We start from the raw sequence: 22,243 nt of genomic DNA, 5'->3' as shown, positions 1-22,243 counted from the left end.
TATTATTCTGCCTTACTTCTGCTTGAGTTTTTGTCTTAAGTTCTTCTTCATTCCTTATTCTTCTAATACTTCCGAACATTTAATAGTATGTAGGTAGCTGAATTCAATCTCAACGTTCATTCTACCATCTTCCCTACAATGACTTACTTTCAGTGTTATGTTTCAGTGACACCTGCTGGATCATGTTGGATTTTATAGGGGTTTTTTAGCAGTTGAACTTTTGTGCTCCATGAGCCTGTGTAAATACTTTGTCATCATACCGATGTTGGCAACATCTTTAATCCTGTTTGAAGCATGGTGGATGTGCAAACAAAATGATGTGTGTTATTAGAAATGGAGAGCAAGAAAGAAAGAGGCAGATTCATCTTTCTTTTATTTACTGAGATTTAACACCTGTAGCTTTCTATTATTTTTCAATTATGTGTTTTTTATGATAATGAGCTTCATCTTCTTCTGGTTTACTTCCATTTTATACAGATAAAACGCATTTGATTTCAACAGAAATACTACTTATTTTGCATTGATTTAAGTGACAGCAGAAACAGGCCTTCAGTCTCACATTTTTTATAGAAAGAAAATTGGATTTTTTCAGTGGATGAATTTTGCATTCTGACCATTTTAAATGTGAAAATTTATTAGTCATAAACTTTAACCCCAAAGCAAGTATTACTCAGTAAGGTAAGAACAGGAGTTCTGTTACCACTCAGTAGCTGATTGAACATTTAGGGTAACATTCTACTAGGACATATTGAATCCACTAAAATAGAGCTCTGACCGAGCTGGATAATTTCACTGCGTTTTTATGTGCAAAATTTAGTTATAATGAACCTCAGTGAATAATGACAAAACCTTGAATTGGATTTAGGAAAGATCATACTTTAGGAATCCAGAACGGTTCTGCTTTATACAGTGACCACAGTAATATGGTTACATTTCTTGCCTTGAGAAAAATACTCAGGATTCAGGCATAATTCATTTTAACAATTGGTTCTTCTCCTGTTCTATGAAGTTTCATTTTCTTAATTTCATCCTCTTACTCAGTTATATTTTCCAGGACATTAAATAATTACTCTGCTTGATTATGAGATCAGTATTAAATATGAATAGATTGTTCTTAGGTTAATCCCTTTCCTAGTCCCTTAGACATCTTCATCCCACTAAGTGCTTTTCTTTTAATTGCTGTATTTGCCTTCCCTGGTCCTTTATTCCATTATGTTATGAAGAACAGAAACTGTTATTCTGACTTGATAGCAATCACCAGGATCACTGTTCTTTTCTTCTGAAAACCAATGACTTGTTCACATTTTATTTAGTGTTTTTGAACTTCCTCTAGTCTCCGTGGATTTTTAAAAATAAGTTCTTAGTTGGCAAATCAGCCCCTCTAATTTATATGGTTACATTTATAATTTATTTTTGTACATATTATACTTATTACAAATTTGTCTTACTATTCTATTTAACTAACTAAACCTAATGAAGTATTGAGAGATAAAGGAAAAAGCTGGCTATTTTAGTAATGAATTTAGTCATCTTTCTTCTCTTCCGCATTTTTTTCTTCTTCATATTTCTAAAAAGCCCTTTTAGAGTTCTTAACCTATTTTAGGTACCATAACTGATTTTATTTTATAGTATCTCTTTCCGAATATTTTTGACAGATTTACTTCTGCCTTTTTCATTTCCAATGTAGAAGTACTGTTCATTTCAGATCTCCAGACATTCCCTTAAGAAAATATATCCACTTTGTTTCTTAGACTTACTACTTATAATCTGGTCTGTCTTTATTTTGACTTTCTAAAGGATTTTTTTGTCATTCTTCTACACTCAAATGAGAATTTGCTCCCACTGCAATTCAACAAGTAGGTTTTTTAAATGAATTTTGTAAAACTTCCTCTATTGGAATCTGATAACTTGTCTTATTCTTCCTTTTGCTAAGACTTTTTTATTTACTAAATTTAGTGTTCGTTCCATTTTTTGCGTCTACTCATTTATTTCTTGTTAGAAGCTGATACAAGATGGCTTCTCTTTTCTGCATCATAAAGTCATCACCCTCATATTTGCTCAGTTACATCATTTTATGAATTTCTTGGAATTTTGAGTCCCTTACACAGCCCGTAATTTTAAGTGTCTTTAGAACTAATCTAGGAAAGTGTTATTCTCACTCTCTTCATGTCTTCACCAATCTCTCTTTGAATTTTGTTTGGATAGTCATATACGTTTTAAAATAAATACTTCTATAATTTTGTCTCTCTTTACTTTCATTTAAGCTATAGCACAAAGACGTAATTGTGCTCTGGGTCTATGGGTACTATTTGCCCTGCGTGTTTTTGTGCACATCTGCATATGTGTATGCACGCACACATAAACAGACAAACACATATTTAGGTTTGTGATAGGAAATGTCAGAGTCAACTGATAGGCGTTGTCTGCGGTCTCAGACTAAAAAGCATGTTATAACAGTATTTTTCAACACAATTAATTAAAGGTCTATTTGTATTTAAAATACATATCCATCTTAACTGGCTGTGTCCTATATAAATCTGTTTGACCATATGAATGAGTGGTGCTTTTGCATGAAGAGCACAGTATCTATATAATCTAGCTGAACATATCTGACCTGTATATGGTAAGCTTGAGGATTTTTTTTTTTCCAAGGAAGTTCTTTATGTAATGTGATGCAGGAAAATTTATCTGTAAGTTTTAAGCTTCATAAATCTTCGTTCCTTGGAATTCTTTGAGTAAAAATAGTACACTAAACCTTGATTTCATAAGAAGATTGAATAGCAGACATGACCACTCCACTTGTTTCTGTTTTAATTTGCAATAAAATGGATGAGACAGAGCTTTAGACCAAACTATTGCGAAAAAAGTATTGTGAACGCTTAAACTTCAGTGTTTCATATCTCTGTGAATATTGCAAATGCTTTCACTTCATTTGATGCTTTCACACCTATTTTGCAGTTCATCAAGGTCACAGGCTACTTTGTCAGTCCTATGTGAAGATGTCCTGATTCTCATAAAGCTTTACGAGAGACATCCTATTAAGAAATTCACTGAGGATGTACTTTCTTTTACAAGATGTTTCAGTATTTGATTAAACTGTTGCTGTGAAGTCCAGGAGAAAAATTAGTTGAGGGTTTAATAGTTACCCACAATGAAGTTCTCTTCTTGTATTCCCCCCCCCCCCCCCAGGTTATTGAAGAGCAAAATGAGCATATACAGGAGCTTGAAGCCCTGGTAGAATGTCTGAAAAGTGATCAAGAACGTGTGAAGAAAAAAAATGATGAGGAAGTAGAGCAGTTGAATGATGTAATTGATAAGCTTCAGCAGGAACTGGCAAATATTGAACAAAAAGTACCTGCAGACATTGCTGCTTTTCAAGAAGATGCTGACAGTCTGAAACACACACTTGAAACAGTTCTGGCAGAAAAGGAAGCTTTGGAGAAGCAAGTAGAAAACATAAATGTAGAGGCATCTCGAACAAAGAACGAGCTTGAGGAAACTAAGTTAAAAATGAACCAGCTAAAGGAAGAAATAAGTATGTTAAAAAAAGAGCATGAAAGAATAACAGAGAAACATAAGTGTGCATTGATGAAAAGTGATAGGGAAAAAACAGAAGATAGGAGCAATGGGAAAACTGAAAAAGTGGAAGAAGGCTTATGTGAGAAGGTAGAGTTGCTAGATCAGTCCCAGCTTAGGTCTCCAGATGAGAATACAAGAGTTGCCATTAGCAAGATGGAGGTACAACTGCAGCAACTTCAGGCATGCATTAAGGAAAAAGATTCAGAACTGTGCTGGTCCTACAATGAAATAAAAGACCTGAAAGAGCAAGGCAAAGCTGAAAGAGAAACACTTAAAAAGAGGATATTAGAACTGGAAAAGACACTAGTGGAAAAAGTTGCTGCTGCTCTTGTGAGTCAGGTTCAGCTAAATGCAGTTCAAGAGCAAAGGAAATTCATGCAGGAAATTCAGGAAGCTTCTAAATGTGTGGAGGAAGCAAGCAAGAATGCCCAAACAGAGGATTTGAGTGACAGAACTGAAAATGAGATGGAATCAAAATTATCACTCTTAACACAGAGGCTTAGTGAGATGGAAAACCAACTGGCAATGGTAAATCGTAACTTGGAGCTAGAAAAAGAAAATGTAAAAGTTGCACAAAAGGAAGCCCAAGTGAAAGAAGAGAGACTCTTAGAACTTCAGCAATTACTGGAAGAGGTTCAAGAAAAACACAAAGGAGAAATTCAGAAATACATTAAGCAAGAAGAAATGCAGACATATCAGGTAATTAGATGCCATTTTCTTTTGGCTTGTTTTCACTAAAATCTGTTATTTTATGTAAACTGTAATGAATGAAACACTTCTTAATGAGACTAGTGATAGGAATATTTTGCTGTGTGAGGTAGACTCCCATTTCTCTATTATTCCTGAAGTTACAAAGAGAAGGATGTTATTTTAGGTGAATCCTAAAGAAGGGATTCTCTGAAGAGGGTTCAGAACGGTAAGAGTCATAGCAATTTGTCTGTACAGGTTTTTTTTGGGGGGGGAGGTTGTTTGGTTATGTATGCTTTGATTTTGGCTTACTTTTTCTTGCTTTCCTGTCTTGATTTCAAAGATATTTCCCATCAGTAGTTTCTACCAGTATACATTTGTTCTGATTTCCATCCACCACTGGTTATGTTGCCTCTGAATTTAAAACCTTTAGTCAAAGTTGACTATACTTGATAGCCCAAGCATGGGCTTGGTTGCTGAAACTCTTAAGTTCAGAGACGTCATGGAACCCAGTGCTGGACCAGCAAAGGTTCTAAGACCTTTCATCCAAATGCAGGTTGAATGAATCTCATATATGTCTTATAAATTTAATGATATTATCAGACTTCATTTCCTACTCTCTGTTAACCTTCCTGTGCTTTCTACGTGGTGTAGCCAATTTCTGCTTGCCGTTCAGTAAACTGTAAGAAGACAGTCTTTCCTCCCACGCTTATCCAGTTTGTGGGAATTAATCTAGGAAAATGGTCTTTCAGTCTTAATTTTTTGAGGCTATGTTAATCCAAATAACATATATTTGTTTTCCCCTATGGTGTTTTCATTTGTGGCTTTTGTAAGTTGGTGTGAAAGTGATCAGTGCTGTTAATAGTCGATTCTTCATAAGATTCTTCACCGTTTTCCGTATCTTGTGTTGCCATGTAGGTAGGAGCACAACTCATGGAAAGTCAAAAAGAAAATGTGCTTATTAATGAACTCGAATTAGAGCAAGTTAAAGAAGAGGCAGCTGCTGCTAAGGAAGAACTGAGCAGTTACAAAGAAAAGGCAGAAAAACTTCAGCAAGAACTAGCAGTAAGAACCAGATTGTTCCATATTGTATTTAAAGCAAATGATTATACAGGACTTATTGTGCAAATATGCATGCTATATATTTTTTTTAATCTTGTACTGAGAATGCCACTAAGAAAAACAGTCACTCAGTACCTACTGTCAGTGGAATACAGCTGATGCTGTAGGCCAAATCTTCACTTGTTGCCAGAGTACATAGTTCTACAGTCCACTATAGTGCAACAGTGGATCTAGAGCTGTATTTCTTAGGAGATAATATTTGTTACCACGGGTCATAACTGCTTTAAAATAGGACTGAACTGAGCTCTAATGGTATAGAGGGTTGTTTGGGTTTTAGATTTTTTTTTTTTAAAAGTATTCGGAAGGACTGCAATTCAGATTCTCCACATTTACAGGTAAAAGAAGCAAGTCTGATACATCTTCAGGAAGACCTGTGCAAAGTCAAAGAGAACCTAGTTCAAGCAGAAGAGAGGCTTGCAAGTTACGTGAGAAAGGACAAGGAAACGGCAAAAACTGAAAGCAAAAAAGATGCAGAAATACTGTGTGATTTATCAAGCAGTGAGTCTACTCTAATTAGAAAAAGCTCATCATCGCAAACAGACAAGACTGTGGAAATCAACAGCTGTATCCAAACTTCACCAGTCCTTGTTAAAAATGCAGAAATCCAAACTGAATTGCAAAATGGATGTTCTTCAGAAGAGATTGCAGAGATCATAAGAGAATTTACTGAAAAAATCGACCAAATGCAAGAACTCCATGCTGCTGAAATCATGGACATGGAGACAAGGCATATCTCTGAATCTGAAGCATTAAAAAGAGAGAAGTTTGTTGCAGTGCAAGTATTGACTGAAGAATGTAATACTTTAAAGGAAGTCATAGAAACTCTACGAGCTAAAGAGGTATGTATCCTATTTTATATTAACTGAACTACTTCGGTTCGTGCTTTTGCTCCTGCTACAGAAATTCCCATTTAAAGTCTGTGAAGTGTGAACCACCACATGTTCAGTATAAAGCTTTTAAGTGTTCTAACGTTTCCACGGCCTAGGGAGAGATTGTGAACCCCTTCCTCAGCAATTTAAGTTTGGGAGTGTGCTCGACTATCAGATGCTTCCATGTGCTACTGCCTTGGACCCGTCCTGCTCTGTGAAGTGGGGACAGTGTAGGTCACCCTATTGAATGCCATCTTTCTCATCTCCTTTTTGATTGCTGTGATTGCAGGGGAAACTGAACAGAGAGGCTCATATCGTTTCCTGCTCCTTAGAATTAGCTTCCTTATTGTGAGTGGGTGTGGGGTGATTAAGGATTTGATTGTTCTCTTTTCTGAATATAGGGAATCCCAGTTTCTGGATTAGCACGTTCTCCACTGTATCAAGCTAGAGATGGAGGTTCTAGTGGTAAGAAATTTGTTTTTATAGATTTCAAACAGCATTATAAATTAAGTCTGCTTTTTTAATATTAAGTTTACCATTAAAGAGTTTGTGTTCTAAGAAATAAAAACAAGTACTCCCCAGATCGAAGCAGTGCCTGTCGCACTAAGACAAGGTGCTGAGCATGCCATGTCTATTAATTTGCTAAGGAAGGAAGATGACTAGAGTGGAGATGGGTTGAGTCGAGGTATCAGATGCTAATGTTTTTCTTCCCACTGGAGTTCCTATATCCTTCTTACATATTACATTATCTTTTCAGCGTAGCTTTATCATCTCTTGATAGAATTTAAACCTACAGCTCCCTAGCAGTGGGAGATAATGACAGGTACTGACTTCTCCAAGAGCAATAAAAATTATTAATATGGTCCTTTTCATAGGCAAAAGCTAAGCATATTAAGGGGGGGGCATTTGGCAGAAGTGTTTGTGCAAGTAGTTGTTTCTCTTTTAGAACTAAACTAGGATTTTTTTTTATTATTTTGTTTTACTGTCACTGCTTTGAAACTGAAAAAGAAAAACTATAAAACAGGTAGTCTCCAGGCTTAGAATCAACTCTGGTGACATGCAACCACCTGTAACAACAACAGACAAAAATACTTTTTTGATGCTTGTTCTTCAAAGTTTCACAGTAATCCAGCTTTCATGTTTTTCTCTCCTTTTATTTTAGACTCCAGTTCAGACTGGAGTCAAGGAATGTATCTTGCTCAGACCCAGGGATCTGACATCATATCTGAAGGAATAGATGAAGGTGAAACTTCAACAGATTTACTTCCAAAAAAAATTAAGGTAAAATAGAACTGATCGTTTTTATTATGGAACAAGAGTGATACTACCAAAAGCTGAGATTAGCTGATGCTTGATTAGTGAAAAGAGAGCCGTTTAGATAAGTTTTAAAGTGTCGGCTATTATAATACATTTTAAAATACTTATGATAAATGATGTGCATTTTTGCATGTTAAATTAGGTTAAATATGAGTTTTGTAACTGTAGGCTTGTTCTTAATTATGATTATGAGAAATATAACTACCGTTAATTACAATTTATTGTATTGTGAATTAATGATAATGTCATGATCATCTATTACACAGTTTTCTAGATTCTGTTACTATAGGTGTAGAATAATATCTTTCTTATGAAAGTAAACAATTGTGTTTATTATAAACAGGGTATCATGCTTTTAATTACATTAAAAAAAGAAAAGGCAAATCTCTTCCAACAAAGCCCTAGCTTAATAGTAATTTCAAAAAGTGAATTGCAAAGCTCACCTGGAAGCTTCCCAGAACTTTGTTTTTAAAATGTCAGTTTCCATCAGCAACCATTTTAAAATTTGAGTATTGATTTGACAGATGAACTTTGGGAATTTTCATTTGAAACTGAGGAAAAATACACCTATTTAATAAGTTCTGCGGTTTGGCAGATATAAAGAACTGGGTGACACTTCTGTCTTTGATATGAGAAAACATAGTTTCCTTATGCTGATCAATTTAGAAGTACCACTATTCGAATATGTATGAAATAAGATTATTATTATTGTTGTTGTTGTTATTAGGACTGGCATTACTGATTTTTTTCTTGTATTTATTGTAGGGTTTGCTGAAAGCAGTCCATCATGAAGGCATACAGGTGCTGTCTCTCACTGAATCTCCATATGGTGAAAGAGAGATGCCACCTCTTAAGCAAGAGCCAGAATCTTGGCTTGAGGAAAGGAAAGCTTTTCTAAGCACCATTTCATCTTTGAAAGACCTAATTGCAAAAATGCAACTTCATAAAGAAGCTGAGGTATAAATAATATCGTATAGTTCTATCCAAATAAAAAATAATTTATGATAACCTTATAAGGCACATTCACAATTCAGATTTAAATGCTCTAAATATACTGCTACAAGGCAAAAGATTTCAAAAATATGCAGGAAAACTGCATGTCGCACTTTCTGGCAATAAAATATACCTTAAATTACAGTTTGCATTTGTTCTTCTGTGCATCGATGGCTTTTGACTGTATAGGTCCACCTTTTAAAAACAATTCTATTTTGAAAGCATGTTTCCAGTAGCAGTTAAAGTAGATTTTTTTAATGTTATTTATTGGTGTAGTAGAACTTGGATTCTATTAAAAAGATACTGTAGTGAGAGGAAAGAGGGGAAAAATTGTTCAAAATGTAACACAGTATTAATCAGTAATCTGTTAAAACTTATTAGGACTCGCCTGTCTAATTATCCCAATTAGACTTCTAGGTATATGTAGGTAGTTTCTATTACTTCTGCATTTCCTTCAGCATGCGAAGTGGGGGGATTAACTTTATATCATTATAAAATTAAATCTTCTTCATACACAATATCTGCACACTACCACATATCTCTGTGAGAGTCTAGGAACATACATGTAACATCCATAAAATTAAAAGGATAGTGTGATGCAGTAACATAAATAATAACTATACGGGGCGAAGTTTTCAGTTATAAAAAGCTAAATTGCTTCTATCTAAAACACAGGTAAGTTTAGCATTTGTGCATGCAGAATAAATCATAACGTGTAGAATAAATACATCCATTTGTATGAATGAATGTTACGTAGCTGTTGAGTAAGAAAGGCTCAATATTCCACTGAAAACACACACTTGATGTAAAATGATAATGACCATTCTTGATGTAATCTTTGAATTCTGCTGTTTAAATTGTTTTTTATACCACTGTAGATTTATGCAAGTACTGAACCTCCTGAAGGTGTCTCAGACTGGCGAGGAGAACTTCTGCATGCTATTCAACAGCTTTTTGTGAGAGAACAAAATGTTCTTCTTGCTGTGTTTCAAACTGAACTTGCAGAACTGGGCACAAGAGATGCAGGGATATTGATGAATCAGTTAGAGCACAGACTACAAGAGCAGGTAATATAAAACATACTTTAGGCAAAGTGTGTTTGTCTACCTTAGATTTTAATTTTGAATGTATAAACCCATTTAAAAATACATGTATTAATAGTAGTTTTGACAGTCTAAGGGTGAAAACAAAGAAAGACTTGTAGGAAGAAGAGGTGTCTTTAAAAAGAAAAACTGATGTGGTGCGGGAAAGATTTTTGGGTGCACAAGCTATAGAAAAAATACAGCCTTCAGAGATCAATTGCAATTAAACACAGTTGTCCTGAGCTTGATTTCATTAAGTTAATTAGAATTATGTTACACTGTCTAAGAGAAAAGGTAGCTTGTATATATGAAGCAAGTTGTAAGAAGAGGAAGTGATAAGGCTGCTGTGGGACAGAGAGAAGTCAGTTACCTCCTCTGGAACATGGAAGGATTAGTGAGGAAGATTACAATTTGCCGTAAAACTGATAGCTCTCTTGATTCTATAATTTTGATGCCTAGTAGAGAAATTTAAAAAAAAAAAAAAAAAAAAAGGCAGTTCTTCCCAATACTATAATATTGACTTAATTATGACTTGACTGAAAATGTTTTGAATATATATGCACTATGAATGTATAAGTAAATGTAATATCCACACCATAGATATTCTAATAAAATCTGGAGTTTTACTTTTAAATGTTTCTAATGCTAATAGGCTACTAACCAGAGAGCAGCAATGGACTGTCTTCAGAATGCAGACAGAAGTAGTTTGCTGATGGAGATTCAAGTATTACGTGCCCAGATGAACAGTAAGAAAAATAATCCAAAGAGAGAACAAGAGATTGATTCAAAAAGCCAAGGTGACTTCTGTGGTAATATGCGTCTATTTCCAAATGCTTTCATGGCAGTGCTCATAACATTGTAGGTGAAAAAATACTGACTTTCTTTGCTCTCTGATTTTGATACTCATGTTCTCAGCATGCATACTTTTCATCTTTTTCAATCTTATTGGACTAATTTTGCAAAAATTAAGATATAGTCTGTGTTCTTATGACTTGTATCAAATTGAAAGTGATACAAAGTTATTTCAGTTGCTGTAAAAATCGGGCTTGTATTTTAAGGTTATTTTCCATGTATGCGCTTCAGTGTTTAGGTTCAACAGCTTTGAAATTATCCAAGTTGGATAGTCAGTCATAATGAGTAAACTAAGAAGCAATTAGAATGAACAACAAAAAGTTCAGAGAACAAGTATACTTTAAAATTAAGTAAATGCTCACTGTCAGTGTTTTGTCACAAAAATTTGGTCACAAGTATACATACATACCTAACCGGTTATGTTAGTCATAATCCAAATGATACATATCAATATGGTTGCACACATAGCCTTTTCAAGAGTTGAAGTGATTTCTTGGAAAGTGTGAAAGGTACTCCAGTATAAAAGGCATAAAGGTTTTGCTTTCACTCCACTATTGAAAGAATATATTATTTTAAAATATCACTCTTAGTGATAGCCTCATGGTCATTCTCTGTGCTAGGGGAAAATTTACCCAGATAGACAGTGTTGTTTGTTTACTAAGTAATTTCCATATTGATGGTACTCTCATTAGAAATGCTGGAGTATAATATGCAGCAGAAGCAGTCACAGATACTGGAGATGCAAGTGGAGCTCCGGAGTATGAAGGACAGAGCAGCTGAGCTTCAGGAACAGCTGAATTCAGAGAGAATGATGGGTGCTGAGCTGAAGAATGAACTTGCACAAGCCAAACTAGAGCTTGAAACAACCCTTAAAGCACAGCACAAGCACTTCAAGGACCTAGAAACCATCAGGTGCGGCTTTCAGTGCCAAACTTCCTGTGCTGACAGTGAAGATGATCTTTTCTATCTTGTCTCAAATTGTAATACTGATTTTATTAAGGAAATTGATCTCATGTAATGTAAATGCTTCTCAGTTTTCCTGTAAAACATACCTGACAAAAAATAGACTTCTGTTCCATTTGACAAAAAATGTAATTCTATAGATTAAGATCTGATTCATAGTTTGATTTAATGATTTATTAACATCAAGTTTCTTTTTAAATTTTGATACATTAGACTACTGTATACAAGCTAATAGGTATACCATATTTATTAAAGGTTTTTCTGCTTCTAAAACTGAATGTGGAGAAAAAAAATTGCAGAGTTAAGATGACTTTGCAAGTACTTCCATATGAAATTCTATAACTTCTAAGTGTTGCTTTGCCATGATCAACAGCAGGGGTAACAGGCCAAATATTTGGCACTCAGGAAAGCCATTGTTATTTATGCCTTTACCAGATGGATGAGCCCATGTACAGCATCTTAATGTTCAGCTCAGAGATAACAAATTAAGACAGAGCTTAAGTTGGTATTACTTTATAGATTACCTTACAGCCTTTACAGACCATCAGGAGCAAGATTCTTTCGCAGATTGATGCAAAATTGATTTGCAAAAAAATGAAAATTCAGGGCATTGATTCCGGCCCCCCAGATAGATTTTATTTATATTTTTATTTTTCCCCTTTGAGATACACGGCAGCAAGATGCATTTTCCCTGTATTCTTTCAGATTTTGGCCAGTGACTGGATTAAGTTGAACACTAGCTGCCTCTGAGCCACCAATTAATAAAAAAATGGCAGCTACAAAGTTAGCAGGATGGACACACTTTCTGTCATTTTTGAGCTATGCAACTCTTTTTATTTTTGAGTTAGGCTTGTTTTTCGAAATAGGCTTTTCACTGTGACTCTACTACACGAGCAGTGTTTTCAGTGCACAAGATGGAATAAATATCAAGTAACTGATGTTACCGTAATAGGATTAGAGCCATTGTCTAATCTAAAGGTTGCCCATTTCTCTTTTAGGACTGAAGTTAAAGAAAAAGCAGCTGAGCTAGATATTCTCAAGGATACAATGGCCAGCGAACAGAAAAAATCAAGAGAAGTACAGTGGGCTTTGGAAAAGGAAAAAGCTAAAATGGAACGCAGCGAGGAAAGAGGAAGAGAAGAGCTTGAGGTATTCCATAATCCCAAATGGCCTGGAACATCAAGGAGCATGCAAATATTCTTTTTCATAATAATCTCAGCTTACGTTTTTGTCCCGTGTGTGGTCCATGTTCTGTCTTCAACAGCAGTATTATATCATCTAGAGCTGAAGAAAGATGTATAGAAGCTGTGTGGCAAAGAAAGAAAAAGGCCTGATCCAAATTCCATTTAAATCAATAGGAATTTTACAACTGCTCTTTTCAGGGCCAAGATGAAAAGATTCTACTTTGTATAATAGCCTTCAGATATTCAGGGGGAGAGGACGCTGCTAACATGGCTACACCTAGCCCCCACCGCAACCTAACTCATAAAAGATAGTATTTAAGAATACTGTTTAAGGAGTGATACTGTTTGTCTCCATTTTAAGAGTCAGCAGTTTCACCTCATGAAAACCAAACTAGGGAGTTTACTTTAGGAGAAAATGCATTAGTAGCTTCCTTGGTACCTCTGCAGTATCTGATAGAGTGAGGGAGAGAGCAGGTATCGTAGTACAAATATCAAGACAAAAAAGCGATCACTTTAACAGCATAGATTTACTTACATCTTGAAATCTTAACTTGCAAAATCACTTCCACAGTTTTAGAAAGTAAAAGCAGCTAGTTATCTTCAACTTCAGAACTACGGCTGTTTGTATCTCATTCAAAAGTATATGTTACAAATATTCTTTTATGAGATGATCTGATTTTAGAATACAGACACCTGTAATACATTTTAATATCAGATGCAACTGCAGCATTCAGAGTATTGTCACATTAATTGTGAATAGCAAAACCTGATAAAAGCAACGTGTGTAAAGGTAGCATATTTGCAATTTGCAGAAGATAATGGAAAGTATACACAAATGGGTTTAATCAATTCTTCTGTTTTCTTCTGGAAGGATTTAAAATTTTCACTTGAAGATCAGAAACAAAAGAACTTACAGTTAACTAAACTTTTGGAGCAAGAGAAACAGCTGTCAAATGATCTGCAACAGAAAATTGAATCCCAAGAAGCACTCAGTGCTGCCCAGCTGTCACGTGAACAAGGCCGTAATTCTGAGTTGCAGGTGCTTCTTGAATCAGAGAAGGTTCGAGCTCTTGAAATAAGCAGTGCCCTAGAAAGGGAAAAAGAGCTATGTGCTCAGCTTCAAAGTGCTGAAGATAAGGGGCAAGCTGGAACACCTAATCCATCTGAGGAATTACTTAAAGAGCTACAGAAACAAATGGATGAAAAGCATGACCGTATAGTGGAGTTAGTAAGTGAGATGGAGAAGTATAAACTGGAATCTGTGCAAGTGAGACAGCAAATGGAAAAAGAAAGGCAGATCCAGAGGAAAGCATTACAAGCAGAACAAGATGCTAACATAATAGCACAGAAGAAACTCCATGAACTGGAGTCCAAAGTAGAAGACCTTCAGTGGCAACTTGGAGAAAAGAAGCAAGAAGTTCATAAATTAGGGAATGAAACAAAGAAGTTGCAGGAAATAATCCAAGAACTACAGAAAAAGGAGCAGGAGAACGAAGGAAGAAAGGAAGCAGAAAGGACACTAAGCCACAATCCAAATGAGGTACAGTAGGACTGAGAGCAATATGTGATACTGAGCTGTGCAATTTAGCTTTTAATTCTTTTGTTCAATTAGCATTGTGTGTCACTGTGCCTTTACTCAATCTAGAATATAGTCTGCAGATTACAGAATAAGGGCACCACAGAAAGGGAAAGCATTCCAGTTTTGCTACCTAAAACTATTCACATGCATCCTCTGAGAATGAAGCTGTAGAGGTGTGTAAGGAGGAGTGTGAGCAGGAGAAATGCATCTGAATGTATACACACACTTTGTGTCTCAGTATAGGAGAAGAATATTCCCTGCACCCAGTCGCAGGAATGAGCTATTCCTACTCAGGAATGCTCCAGCTCAGCGCTCTTAATCTTTAGTTCATAAACCACAAGTGGTCTTTGAAACATTTAAAAGTGATATCCCAACAACTTCAATAATTAAATGAGTAACTAATCAAACAAGTATATACATGAATATGTATACAGGTAAAAAATTAATTTAAGAATTTAACCTAATTTTTAGATGAATGGAAGTTGGAACCACTGTTGCCTGTAAATTTTTCTCTCTCATAAAAAGTTTGGAAAGTTTTAAAATTATTTTTAAATTACTTCTAAAACTCTTCTGAAACTTCCCTGTAAGAGATAAATGTTGCTGCCTGAGTGATTTGTGGATAGTCCCAGAGAGGGTTGACAGGAGAGTTGCCTCTTTGCTGACCATGTTTTTGCCCATCCTGCCATCATTCCATGCTTTTTGGCAGCTGTCTGTCTGTGGAGCCAGGAAGGAAATTTTTCTCTTCATCTGATTTGGCTACTGGTTTTAATCTTCTGAAGCATTGGAAACTACCCACAGCTAGAGGCAGGATGTTGAGTGTATTGATAACTGTGATAGCATCAGCCTTCCTGCCACGCTCAGTTTGTGCACCTTGCTCTTCTGCTCAGAGGTAACTGCCAGCACTGCGGTCAACGAAGAATCTTCCCTTGGATCAGGTTGGCAGCGGCTGTTGGGGCTTTTTCCCCTCGGCAGCAGACGCTATGATCTGCTTTCCAGGATCTGCCTGGAGTTTCAAATAATTAATCTCCTGCTGCTTCCTGTGACATTTGCAACACCCTGCTTTTTTTCATTGGTACCACACTGTGGTCAAAAAACGAAAGGCACAGCCGTAGACTCAGGTTTCCTTGGGAGGGCTAGCAGTTCTTCCATGGCCAGTGTCAGGGGGTGTTAGTGAGGCTGAGGAGCACATGTTCAGTGCATTGCTTCACTTGTGGTAGCATCAGTGGTATCGTTGCTTGTGACTGTGGACTGACCTTCACGACCACAGTGGGCTTTTCCAGTCCTGCTCCTCTGACTATGAATTGGTCACCCAAACACATGGGCATAGTTCCCCAAATTCCATGCACAACTGGTAAAGGAGCTGCTGGTGGAAGAAACAGAAAGGCCTGGTGGCTTCCTGCCGGCTGAGTTTGTTGAATGGGTTCACACTGTAGCTGTATGATTGCTAGATCTTAGTCAAGAGAGGCATCACACTATACCATTCACAAATAATAGTTTAGTGGTATGCTACAACAGTAGTGTAGTCACACCCAACTCCTTTCTGTGTCAGAATTGTTTGTTCTTCAATTTCTGGGTGTGTTTCAGAATCAAATGTTTCCATTTTAAAGCACTGGACCACATACACTTTTTTATTTTTATATATATATATATATATTAAAAAAAACCCATATTTATGTACAGACTACCTGGGATACACCCAATGACAGAACAAGAAATTGGGTTCTCCAGCAAAAAATGGAAGGAGCCGAGACAAGTGAATCAACCTACCCCACGCTGACGGGAGGAGGAGATCTCTCTGCTGCTACTGAAATTCTGGAAAATGTCAGACAAAAGCTGCAAAACGCATCTCCAAAGCTGAAGCAGTTGGCTCGGAAAGCTGCTAGCAGGTTAGACCAGCCTTCAGCTACTTGGTTTTGTTAATAGCAACAAGCAAGCTAATATGTTGGGTTTTAATCGTAATTCACAGACTGCGGGCCTAACTGATTTTGGGGTTGTTCTAGTTTTATAGTATATGCCATTACTTGAGATATACTGATGTAAGACAGGATCACAGAGTATCAAGTGCTGCTCTAAATCTTACGTGTTTAATATGGTCCTTTATAAGTTGCAGCAAAATTGTCTTTTTATCTCTGAAAAGTGATAAGGTTTGTTTGGGTATGGTGTAGGTAGATCACTTTAAAACAATTTAGTAATGGAATAATTCACTGTATAAGGGGACAAATACAGGGATTATTGCTATGGATCATCCCCCTTGCTTTCCCCAGAAAAAAATTAATATTTTATGGTCAAGTGAAACTGATCTTGATTCTTATTTTCTCGGGTTACTATCTCCATAAGAAAAAAAAAAAAACATGGTACCAGGTCCATGGGAGGTTTGAATCTGTTTTTATTTTGCTGTGATGGTGATTTAATATCAAACATTCAGTCTGAAACATTTGGGCAAAGCAGAATGCATTATATCTTGAAAATACCCAGAGATTTTGCTCACACAGATTCAACAAATTTGTGGGAAGCAGACCCACATTTTTGAATGTGCTTCATGTAGAACATCCTTTTCTCAAAATTAGTGGAAACTGTTCTGTGCAAATTCCTTATAAAATCAAGCCAATTTCATTTAGAGTCACTGAGCAGTCTTGAAAATGTTGCCATGTCTCCAGTAACTATGCTGAAGTGACTTGCTAAAGTCCCAGTGCGTATAGATCGATGGAAAGTCCTATCAGGCTGGCTCGTGGTGTCAGACTGTACCTGCTGTTGAAACTGTCACTTTTGTTTCAGATTACAGTTTGAAACAGCAGACGATCAAGACTTCATTGCAATACAAAATGCTATTGAAGAAGTTATTTCAGAGCTGCAAAAACTGCCCGGATTGTCCTATCTGGAAGAGGTGAGCGTGCAATGTCCTAACTTTGGTGGGAGAGTTTGGATGATGAGCTGTGAGCAGAAACCAGCAAAGGAGTTGTTATGTCTGTACTTATCCAGGTCTGTTCCTTTATAGAGGAAAAACTGCTCCAGTGAGTGTTCTGATTTGGAGTTGGTGAAGTGTAAAAACCCCTTTCCTTTTATTTTTTCAATTTTAATTGCCTTAAAAGTGAATTTTCAACTTTCAAATTAAAACTTTCCCAGTTTAATTATAAATTTTTGAATCTCATGGCTTTTTCTTTAAGAAAAGGTGTTTTCCTTTCAGCAGTATTTCTCTAACTGAGGAAACTTTGCTCAGTACTTCCCGATATTAAAATCAACATTTAATATTTACTATATTGTGTTGATACAACACATTTACTTACACTGCCCTATGTTTACCAAAGGAAAGGCAGTCAAAGATTGAATAGTGTGCACCTGTGTAAAAAATGAAATGCGGTAATCTGTTACAAAGACTTCAGCAATATTTGATTTTAACTGAGCTTGGCCCTTACCTGCATTTTAAGCAAGTGTTTTCAACATGACTTGAAAAAAGCTTTGGGGCTTTTCTTTTCCTCTAAGTTAGATAAACCTAAACATAGTAGAAAAGCTTTGCAAATTGTTGTAGCTGGTACAATTGAGCTTGCATGAAAATATTCCGCTGTGATATACAGGATAAGCATAGAAGAGAAAGTCATATTACTCTATAGTTTACACGTACACTTATGTTTTCTTTATATAAGTTATTACGAAGTTATTGTCATTATCTACAAAAGTTTTTCACTGGAAGCCAGTTATTTTCAAGTTGGCAACTTGGATCTAATACAAGTTGTGTTTGGTTTTCTTTCTTCCTTCTAGCTGAAGCTAGTGCTACCACCAGGGACTCCATCTAGCTCATTGACTGAGAGGCTGCTGAGACAAAATGCTGAGCTGACGGGCTTTGTCAGCAGACTGAGTGAAGAAAAGAATAATTTGAGGAATGCAGTTATGAAGCTGGAGGAAGAACTGAGAAGATACCAGCACAGACAACCTTCTGGAGACTATGTATGTCTTTAGTGGTGCTGATATAACGATGTATATATAGGCATAAAAGCATCATTCTTTTTCCTAGTCACCTAGGCTGTCTGTCTGTCTTGGCTTCCCTCTGCAGAGTAAATGGATGTGAGTTATTCTTGTCCTGTGGTCAATATATCTTGACTCACTCTGTTTACTGTGAACTTTGTGATTTTACCCAGCTTCTTTTTGTTAAGTGCTCTTTTCTTTTAAATTCCGTGTGCTTCTCTTTTTGATCTGTATCTCATCACCATGATGAGTAGCAAATAGATCCAGATAGCTTCAAGATCATGAAGCTAGTATGATCCAATGGGGGGGGTTGGAGAAGCTGTATTTTTCTAGGACATTGATCAGGCTCCCAAACTCACTGCTTCTGAGGTGTTAGGATGCAAGGGTGGCCTCAAATCCAATCAGTGGGTAGTTTTTCTCTCATTAATTTTATGAGCTGTCCACCAAACCAATGCCTAGAATGACACAGCTCAGGCTTTTCCAAACTGTGTGGTTCAAATTCAGTTTCTTTCGTCTTCAGTCTTCTAGACACTCATCGGATGTTGGAGTTAATATCGATACTCTTGTTGCCTCTGAGAAGGAGATTTGGAACAGAGAAAAGCTGTCGCTGCAGAAATCTTTGAAACAAGCCGATGCGGAGCTCTCCAAGCTGAGAGCAGAGCTCAGGAGCGAAGCTTTCCTCAGAGAACTGGGATCAGATTCTGAAAATGCTGTTTTAAGGGTAGGAAGACTTTGTTGCCCACATACTAACTACAGCTGCTTTTTTCATTTTGATTTGGGCCTATTTTTCACTGTGTTCACTCTGCTTACTCTAAGTAAACAGATATTAATTCAGTTTTAAAATTTTCATCCTCAGAAACCTGACTTTTAGTTTTTCTCCCCAAGAATGATATGAGATGTAAGCACCTATATTGTCCTTTTGTGTGTGCTTGCTGCTCAGGTGATGGTCAAATTATGAAGCTACATTCAACAAGTATGAGCAGTAGTGCCGTCTTCTCCATGATAGCAAGAAATGAATAATCACAGAAATGCTGTAGGAGTAATGATATCAAAAGTCTTAGAACTGTAATAATTCTTGGAGCTTATGGGGCCTTTTTTTTTTCCTTGTTGTAGAGAATTTATGGCAAATACCTACGAGCAGAGAGCTTTCGGAAAGCTCTCATATATCAGAAAAAATATTTGCTGCTGTTACTAGGCGGATTCCAGGAGTGTGAAGAAGCCACGCTGGCCCTCATTGCACGAATGGGTGGACAGCCTTCCTACACAGACCTCGAAATCATCACGCATCGTTCAAAGGGTTTTACAAGATTTCGCTCTGCAGTCAGAGTGTCCATCGCAATTTCAAGGTAAACTGGAGGAAGTTAGATTTCGAATAGATATGACTGTGCAATTTATTATCTACTTTTCTAGCACTCTAGTGGAATCTGGAACTTGTCATGTTCCATCCTGTTTAAATTATACATTTTTGGTAGTCATGAATATAGTAGATACTGTGTAGGGTGACAAGTTGAGCAGAGCACAGGTAAAATCTGTAATAGGAATAAGCAGTCTGATTGTAGTTGAAAACGGCTCTGTATTTGATAATCAATCAAAGATGGAGTGTATTGGATAAAGTCATAATATTAGGAAAAAAAAATTACTAGCAATTCTAGGGCATGCACTTATTTACAAAGGTATTTTCTGCAACTTAATTTCCTTTAAAGATTAAATTCTTACATGTAAGTATAGTACAGATTTATGAACTAATTTTATCCATCTGGGTAGTCCTTTGAATTCACAAGACTTTAGGTCTCAGACTGAGGATGAATAGGAATAGACGAGGAAGAACAAGTGAAGGTGGTTACTGCATAGTACTGCCATGTTGCTAGCAAACCTTCTTCACAAAGGTTTGAACCCCCAAGCGCTTCTGCTTGCTATTGATCTGAGCTTTGTGCGTAGTATAAATTCAGGGAACTGTTCCTATACCTGTTGTAAGTGAGGCTTTTACTCATAGCGCTCTGCAGTTACAATTTTGGGGATGTGACAGGGCAAAAAGTCTATTTAGTGTGATTTTAAAATGCTGATGCCCTGTTGCTTAGGTGCTTGAGCCGTTTGCTGTCCACTTGGACTTATGCAGCACCTCTGGAACCGCGGGGATTGCAGAGGTGAAGCTGAAAGCAGATTTGGACAAAAGATGTTTTTCTTAGGGATGTGTATAAGGATGTTTCCTACTTGATCTTCGGGTTTTAGATGCCCATCCATTAATTTTGCTTGGCGTTCAAGAAATTCTTACGCCTTCTAGAATACAAGAAGCAGATTATTTTTAGCAGACTATTTCATTTATCCTGAAGTTTTTTTGGTGTTTTTTTTTTTGAAACGCAGAATGAAGTTCCTGGTTCGTCGATGGCACAGAGTTACGGGTTCTGGTATACCAAATGTCAATAGGGATGTCTTTAGCCAGAACACAGGTAAATCGTAGTCCAGTAATGACTGAAAAATGGTATTCACAAGTCACACCACTGCTTAATGGAGATGGTTTTTAATTTGTATTTTCCTCATGTGGAATGAATGGGGTGCTGTTCCCCCTTTCTTTGCTGTAATTGCTTGGATTAACCTATTTCTCAGGTTTCTGAGAGTTTCCATGCTCAGCACAGACACTAATCTATTTGCTTTCTCTTCAGTCTTGTTTTACTCCGTTGTGGGCGGGATTTTAAAAAATATGGCAACTCTTCCTATGGAGTGTGTTTGTAAAAACAATTTCAGCTGCGTCGTTGGGTTTCTCTTCAGAGATCTGCACCCCCAGCTCTGAGAGGGGATGCTGGGGACAGGAACGGACAGAGGAATCGTAGCAACTACAGGTCCCCCACAGTGGCAACGGAGCCTATTGACCAGACCTCCCTGGTCTTTTCCTCAGAACAAAAGCCTGTCATCCTTTTGTTACGGCTTAAAGTTTGGGAGATCTGGTTTTCTGTTTGCTTTTTGGTAGGAGCCTAAGGAGAATCAGAAGCTTTTTTATTAATTCCTGGCTACCTAGGTCTGCACTAAAACCCTGTCTTGCTCTAGTCTGTGAGAGTTTCCTCATTGACATCAGCGAGGCCAGGATTTCACCTCTGGTTTTCTCTGAAGCAGTCTGAAAGTGGTCTACATTTGTTAAACACCTTTTTTGTGATATGCAAACAGAAAACCTGCATTTGAGATTCCCAGTAAAGTGCAAAAGGTTTTCGTTTTCAAGATGTTGCTTTTTATATTTCTAGGTAATGAATTACGGCCTGATTCATTCTCTGGTGGCATGGATCTTTATGGAGAACAAAGGCATTCCTATAGATCCAGGTCAGACATGGAGTCTCCTAGATTTCCTGTAAACTTTCAACATAAGTACGTTTTATTTTAGATCATTACTGTCTGTCAGAACACTGTTTAACTAAATGAATGCATCAGTGCTTACTGCTAAGGTTTGTAATCTTTGATGCTGTAAGGCTTTTTACTTTTTTTGTAAGGATACGTAACAAATTGCATCTCGGGCCTTCAGTGTGCGTTTATTCATCGCCTGATCAAGGCCAAAGCTTGCAGACTTCTGCTGTCTGATTTATGTCATGTTCTTGGAACTGGTGGTAGATGACTGGATGGAGCTACGTTTGCCTACCTCTGCAGAGTCTAGGCTTTGTGACTAAGCAGACCTCCGCTGCCTGTCCACCTTTCTGGCTGGCAGCAGGGTGTGATGTGGGGAGGGGCTGCCTCAGGTGCCCTCAGCCGAAGGAAGGGAAAAGCAGGGCCGCTCGCTGTGGCTGGGGAGGGTCATCTGGTTACTGTAGGCTGGGAGGAATTACCGCGGCCTCGTGGCCAGAGCATGGGTGGAAGCTGCTTGGTAGCTCTGCTGCTTGTTCTTGATTAAACCCTTTTGGATGGCTGTACTAAGCTGTGATACCAGAGGTATCGGTGAATCGGATGCCAGTGAAACCAGGTATTTTTCACCAAAGGCAAGGTTTTTAGGAGTGCCATCAGTCTTTGGTGACTTCGTACGGAGTTGTGGGCTCTGAGCTTTACTGAATATTAGATTCTTGCCGTTTTGGATCTTTA

At 37.1% G+C, this 22,243-nt stretch overlaps 1 protein-coding gene across 11 annotated transcripts in view; it reads left to right on the top strand.

The window, feature by feature from the left end:
- Positions 1 to 22,243, top strand: part of AKAP9 (A-kinase anchoring protein 9) — a 120,473-nt gene that overhangs the window by 96,341 nt on the left and 1,889 nt on the right. For 7 of the 11 annotated variants that reach the window (XM_076331534.1, XM_076331540.1, XM_076331541.1 and 4 more), the window contains 18 exons: positions 3,190 to 4,278; positions 5,185 to 5,331; positions 5,724 to 6,227; positions 6,659 to 6,722; positions 7,420 to 7,538; positions 8,340 to 8,531; positions 9,446 to 9,634; positions 10,302 to 10,446; positions 11,194 to 11,413; positions 12,463 to 12,613; positions 13,520 to 14,188; positions 15,908 to 16,113; positions 17,003 to 17,111; positions 17,984 to 18,169; positions 18,708 to 18,908; positions 19,301 to 19,533; positions 20,549 to 20,634; positions 21,421 to 21,541. In XM_076331534.1, the coding sequence (XP_076187649.1) occupies positions 3,190 to 4,278; positions 5,185 to 5,331; positions 5,724 to 6,227; positions 6,659 to 6,722; positions 7,420 to 7,538; positions 8,340 to 8,531; positions 9,446 to 9,634; positions 10,302 to 10,446; positions 11,194 to 11,413; positions 12,463 to 12,613; positions 13,520 to 14,188; positions 15,908 to 16,113; positions 17,003 to 17,111; positions 17,984 to 18,169; positions 18,708 to 18,908; positions 19,301 to 19,533; positions 20,549 to 20,634; positions 21,421 to 21,541 (4,631 nt within the window). The remainder of the gene's footprint in view (positions 1 to 3,189; positions 4,279 to 5,184; positions 5,332 to 5,723; positions 6,228 to 6,658; positions 6,723 to 7,419; positions 7,539 to 8,339; positions 8,532 to 9,445; positions 9,635 to 10,301; positions 10,447 to 11,193; positions 11,414 to 12,462; positions 12,614 to 13,519; positions 14,189 to 15,907; positions 16,114 to 17,002; positions 17,112 to 17,983; positions 18,170 to 18,707; positions 18,909 to 19,300; positions 19,534 to 20,548; positions 20,635 to 21,420; positions 21,542 to 22,243) is intronic. The other 4 variants (XM_076331542.1, XM_076331543.1, XM_076331539.1 and 1 more) reach the window with 2 other exon arrangements.

The sequence above is a fragment of the Aptenodytes patagonicus genome, chromosome 2, assembly GCF_965638725.1.
Source record: "Aptenodytes patagonicus chromosome 2, bAptPat1.pri.cur, whole genome shotgun sequence".
Classification (NCBI taxonomy): Eukaryota; Metazoa; Chordata; class Aves; order Sphenisciformes; family Spheniscidae; genus Aptenodytes; species Aptenodytes patagonicus.
This window is presented reverse-complemented; position numbering and strand designations above follow the sequence as displayed.